Here is a 17371-nt window from a genome sequence, read left to right as displayed (position 1 = left end):
TGGTATAAAGGATTATTCACATTTTTCTCAGTGATCGGAAATTTGGGTGCAATTGGTGTAATTATAATAATTTAACTGCCTCCATGGTCGAACGGTTACCATGCCGGATTGCCACACAGAGGTCCCAGATTCGAATCCTGGTCCGGGTGAAATATTTGTATGGCTTACATTTATTTCTCTCGTGACTTTGGGTGTAATTGTGGTTGTCTATGTATGTGTCCATGACACCCGCGACACAGTTTCCCTAGTGCGAGGCTATGTAGAGTGTGTGCGTTATTATTTAAAAAAAAATGCGTTGGACAGCAATAGCCCGTTTATTTAGCTTGCGCCGCGAAGGACGTAGGCACTTTGGAGGCGTCGCGAGCGGCTCTCGGCGCCCCTAGATAAAGCCGCACCTGTTGCACTATACGTAAATCTAAGCCGATTCGCCGTTAAGAGCCGATACTACCTCAGCACAGATTCCAATTTATCCCGTACTAATACGGTTCATTTTGCTTGAATCGAGAGTCAGGGACACTGGCTTTATATTTGAATTTTTTTTTTTACGAACGGCATTAAAGTCATTCGACAAATGTATGTAATATAGTATACGTGTTCTATTTCGTTCGGTTGATAGAAAAAACGTCATTGATATATGTACCTAGTAAATACAGCGGTTTTCTTGTAGAATTTCGAAGTAAGTTTGTGTTTTTTTTTCTTCTATCGTGAAAATTGTTAGGAAACGTGTTTTCAAACGGAATTTCACTGCTTTTATTGTTATGTGGAATCAACCAAAGCTATTTAAAGTTGTATCAACTGCGACCGTTGTTGGCTAGTTGTTTCTAGACCAGGATCAGTCGTCGTCGTCGGCATGAGTGCGGACGCGATCGGAAATTCGCAGGAAACCGATTCGTTGCTGACCTGTGGTGAGCCGCGTTTTTACGAGCCGCGAAATGCGAAAGGTACTACTTGTTCGCTCTTACGAAGTGCGTGACTCCCCTAGCCCTGTTGGGTTAGCAAGACAAGATCTCTTTGCGAGAATAGCAGTATCTCGCGTGTTATGTCGCTCTGGCGCAAGTCGCGCCCTGTCGACCTAGCCCTACTGAAGTGATTTATGTTTCTAAAGACTGTTGCCTTAAGATCTTAATCATCATCACCATCTACCCATTTTACGTTTTCTAAGGAGAGAGACTTAGGCCAAGGGCCACCACACTGGCCCAATGCAAGTTCTCAGTTTTCCAATGATTCCAAACCTCCTTCAACATGCTTCTACAACAAGTTTCATGACTATGTTTCCCTTCACTGTTAGACACCCCGGACACTCTATACAACTGCCTCCTTCAACATGCTTCTACAACAAGTTTCATGACTATGTTTCCCTTCACTGTTAGACACCCCGGACACTCTATACAACTACCTCCTTCAACATGCTTCTACAACAAGTTTCATGACTATGTTTCCCTTCACTGTTAGACACCCCGGACACTCTATACAACGGTCGAAAATTATTTACCTACTACTACTACATACAGCAAGGCGCAATCTGCACACGCGCAAATGTGTGCGTGAGGTGGCAAGGTTACCCATCACTGTCTTGCACTATTACGTTACGTGATCAGAACGGCAACATAGCGAAAATGCTAACGCGAATCTAATATCTATGATTTTATTAATAGAATCCAGAATCCTAATAATTACACATGTCTATTATGTATTTATATCGATATAATATCATATTTTTCATTAACTCACTAACTAGAGTAATATTGAAGCTTTTAAATAAGGTAACCAAGGTATTTGAAATTGCGAGTTCAAGTTGATCATCATTACTTAGTTAATAATTAGATATATTCGCTACTTACGTAATATTTATAGGCAATATGAATTGCAAATTCGAGAATCCTTGCCCACTAGCTCACGAAGTCATGACGCCTCATTATATTGATTTAATAAATCTATATTTTTTATACATACATATATTACTTTGCAGTAAATAAATGAAGAAAACAATAGCTGAATGACTCTCAGACATAAGTTTTTTCCTTACCTACTTCGTTTCATCTTTCGGAAAATGATGATAAACAGCCGTCACAGCACAATTCACGACCATTAAAATAGTAACGAAAAATGATGTTATATATTAACTCATTGAAAACTATATTCAAATATCAAAGCCGTCTTCGCGTGAAAACGGTTCGCCGGCAGCCTTGTTGTCGTTCAGTCAATGTGACCGGCAATGTGCGGGGCGTGGTGCGGTGTCTAAAGCTAGGGAGGGGCGGAGAGTGTCCGTTCTCGTTACTTATTTGTTCTCTGCTTAAAGTCATACTTGTCGACATCTCCATCTTGAGAAGCAAGCGTTCTTTGAGCTACAACCGTTTTCAGTAAGGCCCTTAATACCAATCCTGAATTCGATATGGAATTATTAATAAGGGTCTTTAATATAACCTATGCGTTGGCGGCCGTTGGGGGACAAGTTGCAAGTATCTTGTGCCAGACTGCGGTATAAGTAAGTAATGCGCAATTAATTATCGAAAACAATGCTTTACTGGCTGTACATTAAACTTAATATATTCTAGTTATTTAGGCCTTCTGAAGGCGGGAACAGCATTCCTACGAACCGGAGCCGTACTTGAAAAACACCTCAGACATATTTGATTTATAACTTTATTGGGAAACTTGGCTATAGCAGACTTGTCCCGATATTTAATATTCCAAAGGAGATTGCGTAAGAAATTGCTGACATAGAGATACAATAACATACCAATTGTCTATTGATTTGTGCAGTTTATTTGTAAACAAATATAAATTGATGATAATATTAATATCACAATAGCTCTACCAATGTCAATACAAAGTGGAAGATGTTTTTAGCATGTTGCTGACGATAATTGTGTATTGGTTATAAGCATAGGTCGGAAAGGTCTTCCACATATATAGATACATGTATTGTTAAAACCACCAAATATTAATTAAATACTTTTTCGAATTCCGGATTTCTCTTATTCTATTATTATTCTAATTCTCTAATTCTTTCGGGGCATCCTTGTCACGTTACCTACCCGGTCCGATTTTAGTTTCGCAGTCTGTTGTGCTTAAATCGGTATTTTCTTATACCTCGCGATGTTGTACCACTTCCGGTCAACCCTTGCATAATGTTTGTATCCAAATCATCTCGCCATCTTTTTTTTTGTAATGTCAAGCAACGGGACGAACAAGTCGTGCGCCTGATGGTAAGGTACACGCCTGTCCATAACAGTTGCAGTTGTCAAGTTGACAAGTCCCTTGTGCCTGTAATTTCACCAGCACTCTTACCCTTCAAAACCGGAAGACAGTAATGCTAACATTACTGCTTGGCAGCAGAAATAGGTAAGGTGGCAGTACTTCCCTCGACGAGCTCTTTCACAAGGACCTCTACTGCTTACAGCATATTACATACATCTACATCATCATCGCGTCTGCATTGATACATATCAGGCATCCACTGCGTGATGATCCCAACCCACCTCTTGGATGGCAGCCTCACCCAGTTTCACTTCTAAATTGTCATATCACTTTCTTATCGGTGATTCTAATTTCGGAGACGACGCCTTCAATTACCTTTTGGGCGAACCTTAACTTTGAACTTTTGTGGTTCTTTGAACGTCGTAAACCTTCTCTTTAGAAGCCACTTGTGTCCGGCTGCGGCTAATATGATGGGTTGACAATGATGATAAGTGATCAGGTTTATATACCATCGGTTAGAATGAACAAGGTATATGTATAGAAGCGTTTGCATTTCGAAAATATCGGTAGATCCTTACAGAGAGAAATAACAGAAAGATAACTAAGTATATGAAAAGTCAATATTAAATTGTTTTACCATAATTCTTTTTTTTTCTTAATGAATGGCTTGTGAGACTACTTAGTCTCTATTCTGCCAGTGTCCGTTTTCTAGTTTCATAAACGTTATGGAGGGTGAGTTAGAATTTTGTTCGGTGACTCAGAGGGAGAATCAAAGAGATTTTTGCACAAATTGAATTCTAGAACAAACATAATTCTATCACCGATTCTAATTAAAAACTATGACGTCTCCAACTTGGCGAAGCGTATCGGCACATGACTTACATACGGAACGCATTCGAGACTACAACCCATTAATATATTGCTTCATATATCACGGTGATCAGGGTTGCGACATCTGCAGAGGGTCATGCTGCCCAACAATATGAACAAATTTTGCCGTCGAGGAGTAATGTAAAATGTCGACAAAGAATCATCTGTTAAATACTAATATTAAATCGTCTGTATTTTTTTGTTACACGATAACTCTGACATCTGTGAACCGATTTCGATTATTCTTGTTTTGTTGGAAAGGCGGTACCTCATTAGTGGTCCCATTCAAATTTGAAGAAAATTTTTCACCGCGAAGGGTGGCAAATTAGAGGATGAATCTGATTTATTGGATTTCACCCACTTTCCGTTATTCCATAAACTTCAGGCTTTCCACAAATTACTTTTCGTTGAAATAACGCAAACACTCAACATAGCCCCGCACTAGGGAAACCCTGTGTCGCGGGTGTCATGGACACACACATAGACAACCACAAATTACACCCAAACTCACGAGAGAAATAAATGTAGGCTTTACAAATATTTCTCCTGGTCCGGGAATCGAACCTGGGACCTCTGCTTGGCAGGCATGGTAACCGTTCGGCCGCGGAGGCAGTTAAATGGACTGATGATGAAAGAAATGGACTCCTTGTAGTTTGGAGCGGACCCCTTGTGGTGGATATGGAACATTTTGGGAGTTATCGGTGTAGGGTACCGATATATTGATACATCTGAAAGAAAAACACATTTCCGTCCTTTTAAATTTGCTTCAGTTGAAAACAAAAATTTAGCAGGCTCTCTGTAGTACTTAAAGAGAAATATCTCCATATAAAAAATTATGTACAAAGTTAGATATTTTATTCTTATATATTTAGTTTTAGACCTGTATTTTAGCCTGTTTTCAGGATTTTTTACGACTGGATAAAGTATTATATATTGTGTAACACATTATTAGCACATTCTTTAGAAAATATTCTTAGGTGTGTCGTATGTTTTTTTGTGAGACCGTTATTTAATAGTAAATACCTAAACAATTTGATCTAGCGAAACACATTTTCCCGCTTCCCCTCCGCAGCTCCAGTGACTCGCCGTAACACAAAATAATCACTCATTTTATATTTAGAACAAATTAAGCAACTATAAATAAGGTACTTGAAATTGTTGGTGGATAAAAATGTGACAAAAACTATGTGAAATTACTCTCGATTTGTTATGTATTAGCTTTGGAGGAATACAGAAGGGACGAGTTTAAGAATTGCGCTGAACATTTTTATATCACTAGATCTGTTAATAATAAAGAATATATTGTACCTAGAACCGTAAATTACTTTCGTCAAAGAACTAAAGATTATTTCATAGCTGTCATATATAATGATCTGAATGTTGACGAAGATAATTTATCTAAATTAACTTTTAAAAAGAAAGCTAGAAAGAAATTGTTATCACAAATCTCAGATTACTAAGCTTTGTACTATTGATTCTGATATATCTATGTGAGTGTATTTTATGACGTACGGTAGGTAAGGTAGGCACATACATATATATCGACTTATCCGAAGAACAGAGTCCGATGTGATTATATAGCGAAAAGTGAATAAGTACGTTACGAGAATAATTTCCTTATTCAAACTAAGGCCTACGTTAAGGTGTTTGAGAATTTATGTACCTTATTTCATTTCGGAAATATAAAATCGAACAACGGTCGATCTGTCATCCACAGCGAAAAAGAACGAACGAAATCTACGGTCCTGAGAACAAGTAGTGTTGCACATAGATCTTTGTTCTACGGATTAGTCGATATATAGGTAGGTTTATAGCTTGTGATGAGAATGTGTCTCCGCCAATAAACTGCTCTGCAGTTTGGCGGGCTTTGAATTTGTAGCCAAAAGTACTTTTTTTGGAATAAACGATTTAAAAAAAAAAATATATTGATTTGACATCAGTGGCCCAGCAGTTAGCACTGTGGAGTCTAAATGGAGGAGGTCGCGACTTCGATTCTCGCTGTGGCCAATAGTTACGAAAAAAATTGAATCTTGAACTATGTTATATTATGGTCTTTGTATTTTGGTTACATATTAGTTTGTTTTTATTCACAGGTGTAGGCTACATATCTCCAGAACCAATGTACCCCGATAGTGGCGACATATCAGCACCAGTGAACCCTGACATCTCGATGTCCAACAGCATGAGCTCGTCTCCTGTCTGCAAGGACACGCCGCTTCTGCGGCTGAGGAACGGCGCATTGCAAGCTGGATTAAATGAGCGATTGCAACGAATTGTTGCTGCTAGAAAGGTAAGAGTGCTAGTGATCAGATTTTTGTGTTTTAAAAGTCTGAGTGGCACTGCAACTGTTATGGACAGGCGTATCGTTTACCATCAGTCGACTTGTTCGTCCCGTCGGCGTCATATAAAAAAAAGTAAATTGCTCGGTTTTCACAGTGGGTGGTGGATGAGGAGAACCCGGGCTCGATTCCCATTAGGAACTACTTGACAAATCTAAATTGGACGTAATTAAGCAAGACGGATCCAATCCACAAAATTATCAAAAAATTAGTTATATTTATCAAACGGTTCCTAAAGTCTAACCTCTTAGATCAGCAAAAAAAATCTAACATATAAACATAAATAAATATCTCTGGAGTTATATGACATTATAAGTTTTGAAAATAAATCAAGAGTGAGAAACAGTTTTAAACTTCAAACTGTCTTGAAAGTGACCGGATGTGCATTGGGTCCTTTTTGTTTAACTAAGTCCAGTTGATTCTGGTTTCGGGTGTTTTGAGCCCCGGAATATATTTCGTTGCTCTGATACAGGGAGTTCTCTGAGACGAGGTAATTTGTGTGGTTGTATTTTGTCAAAGAAATGCCATTGGTCCTATTTTGACAAAGAAATGGCATTACAGCGTAATGACGTATAAGAATTATGAGCATTGCAAGATAAAGTTAACAGACCGTGGTTTGCGGTGTTAGTCACGAGTTATCGCTTCTAACGATTTTACGATCGACTAGCACGCGGAAACTACGTAATCCGAATCGTACACCAGCTGCTCTATTGCGTATTCTTAAATGCATTGATATTGGAATTGAAACTATTTATTCGGATCTAAAAATATGAATGTAATCGCGTATTTTTTAATTTTTCTTTGTGTTGCATATTTGTGTTAATATTTTTAGACACATAGAGAACCACAAACTTCACTCAAACTCACGAGACAAATAAATGTGACTTCTCGTGAACTAGGGGTCTTCTCTCGTTCTCTGTCCGATATCCATCCGAAACAATTACTGTCAAATAGTAATACACGACCCAATTAAATGACAATTTCAGGTATGAAGCTTCATTCGTATCATGCGTCTTTTAATCTAGTCGAGTAGGTATAACTTATTTGACAGTAATTGTTTCTGACGAACTCGTTTCCTGTTTTTAATGTAAACAGCCTTATTTTATTTACTAAATTATGGTCCCCAAATTTTGTGAAAGAAATATAGAAACAAAAAAAAACAGAATTCGAAAAAAATGTATTTTGTTAAGAAATAAAGAAACAAAATAAAAACAGATAACAATAGTTATTTGTAAGTTTTGTATGCAAGGCTGCAAAGTTGTTGTTTGACGCGAGTGCTTACGCAAGTGTAGTGCAAGCGAAGGCAGCTAAGATTGAACTACGAGCGAAGCGAGTCAAAAATAGATTCCGGAGTGTAGCGAGGGTTTCAAGGCACGAGACGTTAAACAACTTTGCTGCCGAGCAAAACACACAACTTCTCACCTCACTAAAGCGAGGAAAATGGTATATGAAAGAAAAACAGTTGAAAAAACATCTGTTTTTTTAATTACAGGCAAAAATTATCTTCGGATGCGTTCTGAATTTATACCTCATAAATTTTTATTCTTGCTTGTACTTTTATTTTGTGTGATTATTGAAATTATTTTAGTACTTCGACGAATTAAAATAATTTGATAAACACAATTAGTTATCATTGTCAATTTAATGTCAACAAAAATAAGAATAAAATGTACCAACGGATTTATATTACATAAATAGGTAACGTAATTAAACGTTTTTTGTCATCGAAAGAAAAAGTTATGTGCGTGCACCACAGTCCATCGTCAAGTTCGAATTTCAAAGACCTTTTCGACGCTGGCGTGCCAAAAAACACTTTTGCACGCGGATTTCTAATGAGAAAGAAAGCCTTTCCGAGTTAGTGAGATGAAAACAAAATTTTTGACGTTATGTTCATTGGAGGTATAACTTTGTAAAAATGCCATTTTTGGGCGTCACTTCACCTGAAAACCCGACTTTTGGACAACGAAACGGTGGTGATATCCTCATGCACTAACGCCCTCTATTGAGCATCAGTAGATATTACTACGAAAATCAAAACCCACATCAAGGGAATGAACCGATGTCTTTTCAGGAAGTAGAAAGCCAACGCAAGACGTCATCGTTTCAACGCAACGTGGTGTACCCTTTAGCGATGCTGCTGCTGCTCGCGTTGACTACTATCACCGTGCTTATGGTACTACAGAACACTCTGGAGCTACTCATCGGCATCAAGGCACTGCCTCTTAGCACTCGGGTAAGTCAACAAATATATCACAGTCACATACATATACAGGGTATTTGTAAAATACAAGCAATCTCTCAGGGCTATGTTACTAACATCATAAAAAACAAATTTTGGTTCCATAATTTTTTTCATCATTTGGTTTCGTCGTACAAAATTAAAAATGATGGCGCTAAACCATAGTTTCTCAAAGCGGTCCCTAACGCCCCCCCTGGGCGCTGAAGAGTCCTTGGGTGCTACCGCATTTAAAAAAAAGAACCTGAATTATCTATACAAAACACTGCATTCATGTATACATTTTTTTCCTTGTTAATTTATGTGTTAAGTTAATATAAAAATGATTTTTTTTTTATCTTGCCTAAGCGGGTGGTGAGCGAGATAACTCTGTGCGGTAGCAAAAGAAAGCGCCCACCACCAAAATGGTTTTTAAGAATGACAACATGTTGGAGACGTTGCTAAATAACTTACCATCAAATACAGATCGAAAAACTATTAGATAGTATAACAAGAAATTAAAAGTATATTGTTGGCAATTTTCTTAAATTTTGTAAAAATGTCATTGAATAAAAGTTGTTTATAATGTTAGTAATATAGTCCAGAGAGGTTGTTACTGTTTTACAAATAACCCTGTATATGGAAGTTTGTGGTAGCAGTAAAGATCCTTGTGAAAAAGTTCGTCCAGGGAAGTACTGCCATCTTACCTATTTCTGCCGCCAAACAGTAAGCATTACTGCGTTCCGGAAATTGCAAGCACATGGGATTCAACTTATATCTCAGAGTGAGGGGCACAGTGGCAGTGCCCCTCAGATCTTTGTTATTTAAAGCTCTGAGAGGCATTGCGACTGCTATGGACAGGCGTGTCGCTTACCAGCAGGTGCACGATGTTCGTCCCGTCACTTGGTATAAAAAAAAATGTCCGAAGGTTTGGGAAATCATTACTGGGCCGAAACCAAAATAAAGTGTAAAATGTGGGCGATATTCGACGTAAGCTTCCTTTGCTAAATGTGTGATAGAATCTTGTAAAATTTCTCATATTGACTGTAAATCGTCTTAAATTAAGACCTGAATTTTTAGCATTTCCGGCTTCTTTTCAAGCGCAAAAATAATTTGACGTTGCAGCAATTCACGCTCGGTATAGCGTCGTTGTCGAAACTGGGCTGGGCAGGAGCGACTCTAGAGGCGTTCCTGATTTTGTACTTGCACTGCGCATCGCTGACGGGGCTCTGGGCGCCGCTGCGCGCGCTGCGGCTGCTGCCACGCGCGCGCCGCACGCCACTCGCGCGCATCATAGCGCTGGCCGCCGTGCTGCTCGCGCATTCCACCGCGCAGCCGCTGCTGGTCAAGATATTAGGTAGCATTTTCTTCCCTTTGTTTTATATTCCATAACATCAAGCGGTTTGTCTCCAGTTATACTGCCCTGCTTGACTGACATAAGTTACGTAATCATTGACCTTGGGACCTAACATAACCTTTCCAAAAACAATCTTATTTCAATGTAAGCTTAAAGTAGGGTTATTATAATAGTACTCATATTTGTACCGTGACAAACCTGTCAACCAAATAATGTATTATTGCTAAAGTGATTGAAAGAATGATTTCCCAATATTGTCTATTCCTTACTAAAAATGGGAAAGAAATAACGCTATATGAAATATATAATGCCATCTCTTTCTTTTTTGATAGTCCGAATCGTCTTATCGTAGTATAATATTTAAGGACTTAATGTTATTTACATTCAGAGAATTTAAACGGTTAAAAAAAGAAAACCGCCGCATTCCGCATTTTCATGAAGAAAAATTAATAAAACAAGCTGAGTCTTGATAGTCACATTGTGAATTCGGAATTATAGTCTAATGTCAACTGTTAGTGTCGCCAAGGAGCATTTAGGTGTCGCTGTCATAATTTTACGAAATAAACGTTGCGTATTTTTATTTAACGAGAAATTATTTCCTATGTACTATTAAATTAAAAAAATAAACAAAATATTGAAGAGATTTATGTAAATAAATAAGTTCAACTTAACTTTTAATCATTACAAATCAATATTTAAACAATAAATTCGAAATTAATATTGGTTCCACTGCGTCCGAGTAGCTATTTTAACATTGCTAAATTTGACATAAGAATAATATTACTTTAATTTTAAAGTCGCGTCATAGTACGAATTGAGTAAATGAATAGTCACAAAGCTGCCAATAAAACATAGTTTTAACATTATAATAAGCTTACTTTATGCGCGTCATGGTACGAAAAGTCAATGTAAGGTTAAAGTAACATTGTTTTAAGAGGTTGTGGTAGGCCCCCTGAGGTCAATGAACGTAATCGACATTTGGGAAATTGAGTTATTAAAATATCTAGAATCAGCGAAACGAGATCTACAACCCCCTTAAGAGTCTATAATGCCTCAGCGCGAATTGATTTTTTTCCCATTCTAATACGGTTCATTTTGCTCGGGTCACACTGTCTTTATTTCAGAATTTATTTTGTTACGAACGAAATTAAAATCATATGAAAAATATATATCGTATACTGTACAGTGTTATATTTAGTTCGGTTGATAGAAAAAAAAATCATTGGTATATGTAATGTACCTATTGAATACAGCGGTTTTCTTGTAAAATTTCAAAGTAACTTTGTGTTTTTTACTATCGTGACAATTGTTAGGAATCGTGTTTTCACACTGTATAGTAATCAGTGTAACGTATCATAAATTTTGCTATACATATATTTTTTCCAAAATGATTGATTCAACATTCACTGTTATGCGTTATCAACCAAAACCATATGTTGTATAGACTCTTAGGCGGTTTCTTTACATCTTATTCAGTTTCATATTTATTGTTAACAAAAATCAGCGTACCTGATTGACATTTTTACTAGCAAAAAAATTAAGGTGCCATTATCTCGAAAGTTACCGAAATGCATCATCTAAGTATCTTAGAAACAATTCGCTTTTGGTTCTAACCCCGACCCGTACTAATAACAGGCATAATGAGTTCATGTCATAATTTCAACATTTTATGTAATAAATGAAACTATTTTTCCGGTTTTAAATCGCGTATATTTGTTTTTCAAACAAACTAACGTTTCGGGCCCTTATTAAACCCAGGGTCACCATAAATATATGCAATTTAAATCCGGAAAAATAGCTTCATCTTTTCAATACGAGTGTGATTTCGGCAATGAGAGCACTAAATGAGCATTTCTTTGACTCTTAGTTAGGAAACACAAGCACTGGAAATACGACCCTAATGGCAGGGACTTGAGTATGATTTCGAGTGCTTTAAACCATACTCAAATCCTGACTTGAGTATTGAATAGTTCTAGAATACGACCCTAAGTGAGGCTTACAACTGCTGTGGTTTTTCTTTTTTTTTAATGTTTTATATAATAAGCTAGGTAAATTGTGCACCCAGATATGCAGATAAATGCAAACATTTTAGTTATGACAAAGAGGGCAGTATACCAATAGTAGTCGAGGTGTAGCACAGTCACGTTATCAGGGTAACAGATATGCTCCTAGAATTTCCTCAATTCTGGAAGTTTTGGCCAAAAACAAAAAAGAAACTTTTCAATTGTTTCCATTAGGCTCTAGTTACATTGTCGAACTAACTAACTAACTAACCTGTGCTGCCAAACTACAAATCGATTAATTAATTGAATGAATCGAATTGTTTAATTGAATCAGTTGGATAACTGGATTTTATATAATAAAATGGGTTTTGCGATTTCGCTGCTGATTACTATAAAAAATATGTGATTCAGTACTGAATGATGAATGATGATATTTCATACATGAGATTAGAAATTTTTTCTTACATAACCTATAAAGCAAATTTACAATTCCGAAATCTAATTTTCAATTCTCCTTCAAATTGATTGACTCACTCACTCAGTCAACCGTGACCATGGGCCATGTAAAGGGCCCGAAATGTCGGTTTGTTTGAAAAAACAAATATACGCGATTTCTATCCGGAAAAATAGTTTCATTTCCTATGTGTAACAATCGCGAAAAGCTAAGAACTCGATATTATTTTATTGTTATCTATTATCTTGTTGTTATAAGTCATATATTAGAAACTACGATTTTGTGTTTTATGCAATTGGAATAATTTCTATTTTAATATTCGATATCGGCAGCCAGTTAATATATCAATTAATTTAAATACAATTGGTGCCAAAAAACTGCCATTTCGTTTTGGTTTATTGGTTATTAGTTATAGCCAACAACAACAATAGCTTTATAACAGTAGCAGATTTGATTTCATTGCGTTAACGCCATTGTCTGGGATTGAACCACAAATAACCACCTCACTTAAGGACGTCAGGCCTATAAGCATACTTCCTTGCGCATCAAAAATTTTGGAGAAAATCGTGGCAAAGCAGCTCAACATTTTTTTGGAGACAAATAAAGTGCTTCCCGTGGTACAGTCCGGTTTCAGGAGGGGTCACAGTACTACAACATCAATGATCAAAGTTGTCGATGACATCATATCGGCCCAAGACATTGGTCAGGGCACGTTATTGACACTACTTGACTTTTCTCGTGCTTTCGACTGCATTAGTGTAGATATACTGCTATCCAAGCTGCATTACTACGGTTTCAGTGCGTCTGCCATAAAATGGTTTAGCAGTTACTTTAAGCATCGATCACAGCATGTAGAGGTATATGATCATGATGGTTCAGCATTGTTTTCAGCCAGTCGCGACGTCAAAAGAGGTGTGCCGCAGGGCTCAATTTTGGGTCCTATCCTATTTATTATATACAGCGCTGATATAGTCCACCAAATTAAACATTGCCAGTATCATATCTACGCTGATGATATTCAAGTTTACACCTCTTTTAAACCAAGTGATACCCAAAATGCAGTAAGATATCTAAATGATGATTTAGAACACATTGCTGCATGGGCTGAGTCAAATTCACTAGTGCTTAATGGTTCTAAATCTAAATATATGGTTTTAGGTACTCGCAATCAGATAGTGAAAATTAAAGGGCAAGGTATATCTTTGGTGATTAGAGGAGAAAATGTTGAAGCGGTCAGTGAAGCTCGAAACCTGGGTTTGCTAATGGATGAAACGCTTCGTTTCGAGAACCACGTAATAGGAGTTGCTAGAAACTGCTTTTATAGGCTCAAGCTGTTGTACCAAATTAGAAATTACCTTAGACAAGATGTTCGCATAAAACTCTGCGATTCGTTGGTACTATCTAAATTTAGTTACATGGACGTAGTGTATGGGCCGCGCCTTTTAACCCATACAAAGCAACTAGTGCAACGGATACAGAACGCTTGCGCCCGCTTTTGTTTCGCTATACCACCGCGCACGCACGTTACACCTTACATCAATGATGCAAACATTTTAAAAATGAATGTTCGAAGGGAGCTACATTTAGCGACATTATTGTTCGGAACAATAAAATGTAACAGTCCGACTTATCTGGCCGAGAAATTGGTTTGGTCTCGTGACGTAAAGGGCCGGTTCACAAGGGACTCAGCCTGGTCGCTCGCGATCCCGAAACATCGCACTAATGCGTTCCGTGGCAGCTTCAAATTCGCCGCTTCGAAGTGCTGGAATGACTTGCCACCGCCGCTTCGAAGTCTGAAATCAGTAAATACTTTTAAATTTAAGTACAAGGCATACCTTTTGGGCAACCAAAAGAACATGTAATAAAAAAAAAAAATGAAAAATTTAATTTATATATATTTATCTTACCTTGCTGATTTTGACTCGAGGTGCTGGCACGTCGTCCGCGCAACATATAACGCATTGCGCATTTTCATTTATTGTTGTTTCTTGTTGAGATAAATTGGTCACTATTGTAATTAATATATATATTCTTTTATTTTATTTATTTTTCTATTTCACAAACGTAACGCACGCAAATTTATTACGTCATATAATATCTGAAATGAAATTACCTTATTAATATTTCAATTTTAATTATATTTATAGAAATCATTGTTTAACTATTGTGTATACCTCAAATGGAAGCCATGTTTTACTTACATTATTTCCAATGTAAATCTGTTCGGGGTTCTCGCATGACGTCATAGCCATATAATTATTATAATTTTCGTTTAACACTGCTTAGAAATAGTAATTGGTTCACTGATGAACTACAAAAACGTTGTACTCCTTTTTATTTATCATTATTCTTGCACTCACTGTATTGATAATAATATAATAACTTTAATAATGAATTTTTAATAGAGATTTGTTTCGTCACGAAATGACGCGACCGATCCCGAGCGGAGTGAGTCATCTCTGTGAGCATTATTGCCGTGTTCGTTTATCCTGTGCTCGAGTTTTTATGTTCTATACACATTATATCTATATTTCTGTAGTTAAATCTATTAATAGCGCGTATTTTCAGTATTGTCTATCAGATTGTCTGTTACATAATTTTTGTTTTATCCTTGTTATTACACCAATATTTAACGTGTATATTTAAACTTATTTCGTAAACATATAAAATTTATCATATTACTGCATACATATATTATTTACTTTAAATATTTTATTTTATGAAATCAATTATTTATTACACAGAATTATTTATGTATGTATAATATTGTTTACGCTCGAGTCCGTGCTTCACTCAGATCGGGCTTGCTGAAAACCAGCGCTACTGGTCGATTTTTCTACCAGTAGCTTAAAGCTGAGCAAGTACCGTTTGCCTGCGCCGCGACACGCATTTATTAATAAGTTTCGTAAATTGCAGTACCTGTAAAATTGCAATTAATTTCTCTGTGCTTTTATTTTATTTTATTTTTAAATTTTTGTATTGCATTTATATTGTGTTCAATGTCTAATTTTATAATATTGTATTGCATTTTTTTTTTTTAAGTTCATGTGTGTCTCGGCGAGAGTAATAAATCATTCTTATTCTTATTCTTATTCTTAACAGGTTACATAACAGTGTTGCCGTGGTGTTGCCAGGGCCCTTGAGTCCAAAATTACATTTCGTTACCAGAAAAGTTACATTTTTGTGTGCAAAAGTTACATTTTACAAGATCGGTTTATTCATTAAAAATTCAAACTGTAAATCCTAAAAATACAAAATAAGTTCGCTCAAAAAAAAAGCAACCAGTAAGTAATTGATTTATTTTGTTTGCGCCATCTCCGTGTTATTTTTTTGTCTAATTTGGGTGCGTTCGTAAACTATTTAGGGTTTACAATAACAAATACTGTTGAATTTCTTCAAAAGTTACGATAAATGTATGAAATGTAACCATCTGGCAACACTACACAATATTCATTCGCTGTCATTGTCATGTTGTATGCAACACTACAAAATAGCGGAAAAGCAGATTATCTGACGACAGTGTACAATAACGGTTATTGAAAAAATAGCATAACAGTTTTCATTGTTGGCAAACAGCCGTTTTTGTTATATATCTATTGAACTATATCAATTATATGTTCATTACTTAATCATATCTTCTTGTACAGGTATAACAAACTTCGACTTGCTAGGCGAATTCGGGCGCATAGAATGGCTCGGCAACTTCAAACTGGTGTTGCTATACAACGCAATATTCGCCGCTACCGTCACCCTGTGCCTCGTGAGCAAATTCACGGCCAGCGTACGACGGGAGTTGTATAACAGGTTGGTAGAAAACGTGAACACTGTCGCACATTGCGTGTCCTTCCTCAATAACTGACGAAAGATCAGCCCCTTAGTTAGACTGCGGGGCAAAATGAGACTTTTTTAACCATTGAGAAACTTCACAAACTTAGGGTAATACTACATTCAACGGCATGCTTCAGCGTCGCGATCGTTCTAAAAGCAAAATGCTTTATTAACCCGCTTCTATTAAGAACAATACACTGAAGTATAAACGCAAATGTAACAACACTCTTAACATGTGCTGTTGGTTAATTTGTAAAAAAATCTAGAGATGGTCACCATAAAAAATATTATGATAGGTTCGTCTGCTGCACAATTTGAAAACCGATTTGAGATAAAATTTATAACTATTCCTTCTACATAATTTCTGTGATTTTATCATTGTTGTATGCTGTGGAACGATGAAAGAGCATTTTTGTAACGATATAGTACATAGTGTTGAGTTATGAAAGATTCACACTTTGAAAAATGAATATTTTTCTGCATTTGACAGTGACATCTGTCAAAAGTTGAAGTTACTGAACTTTGAAACTCAAAATCCAGGGATTAGAAACTTACATTTTACAATGTTTATTCAATTTTATTTTATAAAGCTAAATAAAAATTTAAAAAACATATTCGCACTGCTATTACAACAGTGTTATAACTAAAAAATATGGGAAATTCAAGGTTATACCATTGTTGAACGTAAAATTTGATTCTCCACACGTCCATAAAACCGTCGTTAGAATATTGTAAAAAACAACTAAAATATGTCTACTTAACTAATTAACTCAAAATGAGACACGCTTTATCTGAGCTAGTTCTGGCCAAAGTTGTCCTTATTCAAAAATATAACACTATTTTTCTCATTTATTTTTAAATATGTATATTTGGCAAGTAGGAAATAACTTATACATAAATTTACACAGATCTTTCACGGGAAGCGAGTAATTCGTTTTTCGTTGATTCTGAGAAAATACACTTTTTGAGTTAATACACTATTGTATTAATAGTGCGATATCTAAAGTAGAACATAATATGTGTTTTCAAATTGGATTTTCCAATTTTTCAGAAGAATTTGTACTATTTGAAATTTTTCCGAATATTACCCAACACTAATTGTAC

General features: G+C 36.3%; 1 protein-coding gene across 1 annotated transcript in view; it reads left to right on the top strand.

Moving 5' to 3' along the window:
• LOC113232025 (protein Lilipod) overlaps positions 1-17371 on the top strand; it is an 80261-nt gene that overhangs the window by 54506 nt on the left and 8384 nt on the right. Inside the window, exons 6-9 of the mRNA XM_026466649.1 lie at positions 6165-6361; positions 8482-8643; positions 9751-9982; positions 16087-16243. Coding sequence (XP_026322434.1) covers positions 6165-6361; positions 8482-8643; positions 9751-9982; positions 16087-16243 — 748 coding nt within the window. The remainder of the gene's footprint in view (positions 1-6164; positions 6362-8481; positions 8644-9750; positions 9983-16086; positions 16244-17371) is intronic.

The sequence above is a fragment of the Hyposmocoma kahamanoa genome, unplaced genomic scaffold (assembly GCF_003589595.1).
Source record: "Hyposmocoma kahamanoa isolate Upper Pololo Valley unplaced genomic scaffold, ASM358959v1 66, whole genome shotgun sequence".
Lineage (NCBI taxonomy): Eukaryota > Metazoa > Arthropoda > Insecta > Lepidoptera > Cosmopterigidae > Hyposmocoma > Hyposmocoma kahamanoa.
Note: the sequence above shows the minus strand (reverse complement) of the source record. Positions and strands in the feature narration are given on the sequence as shown.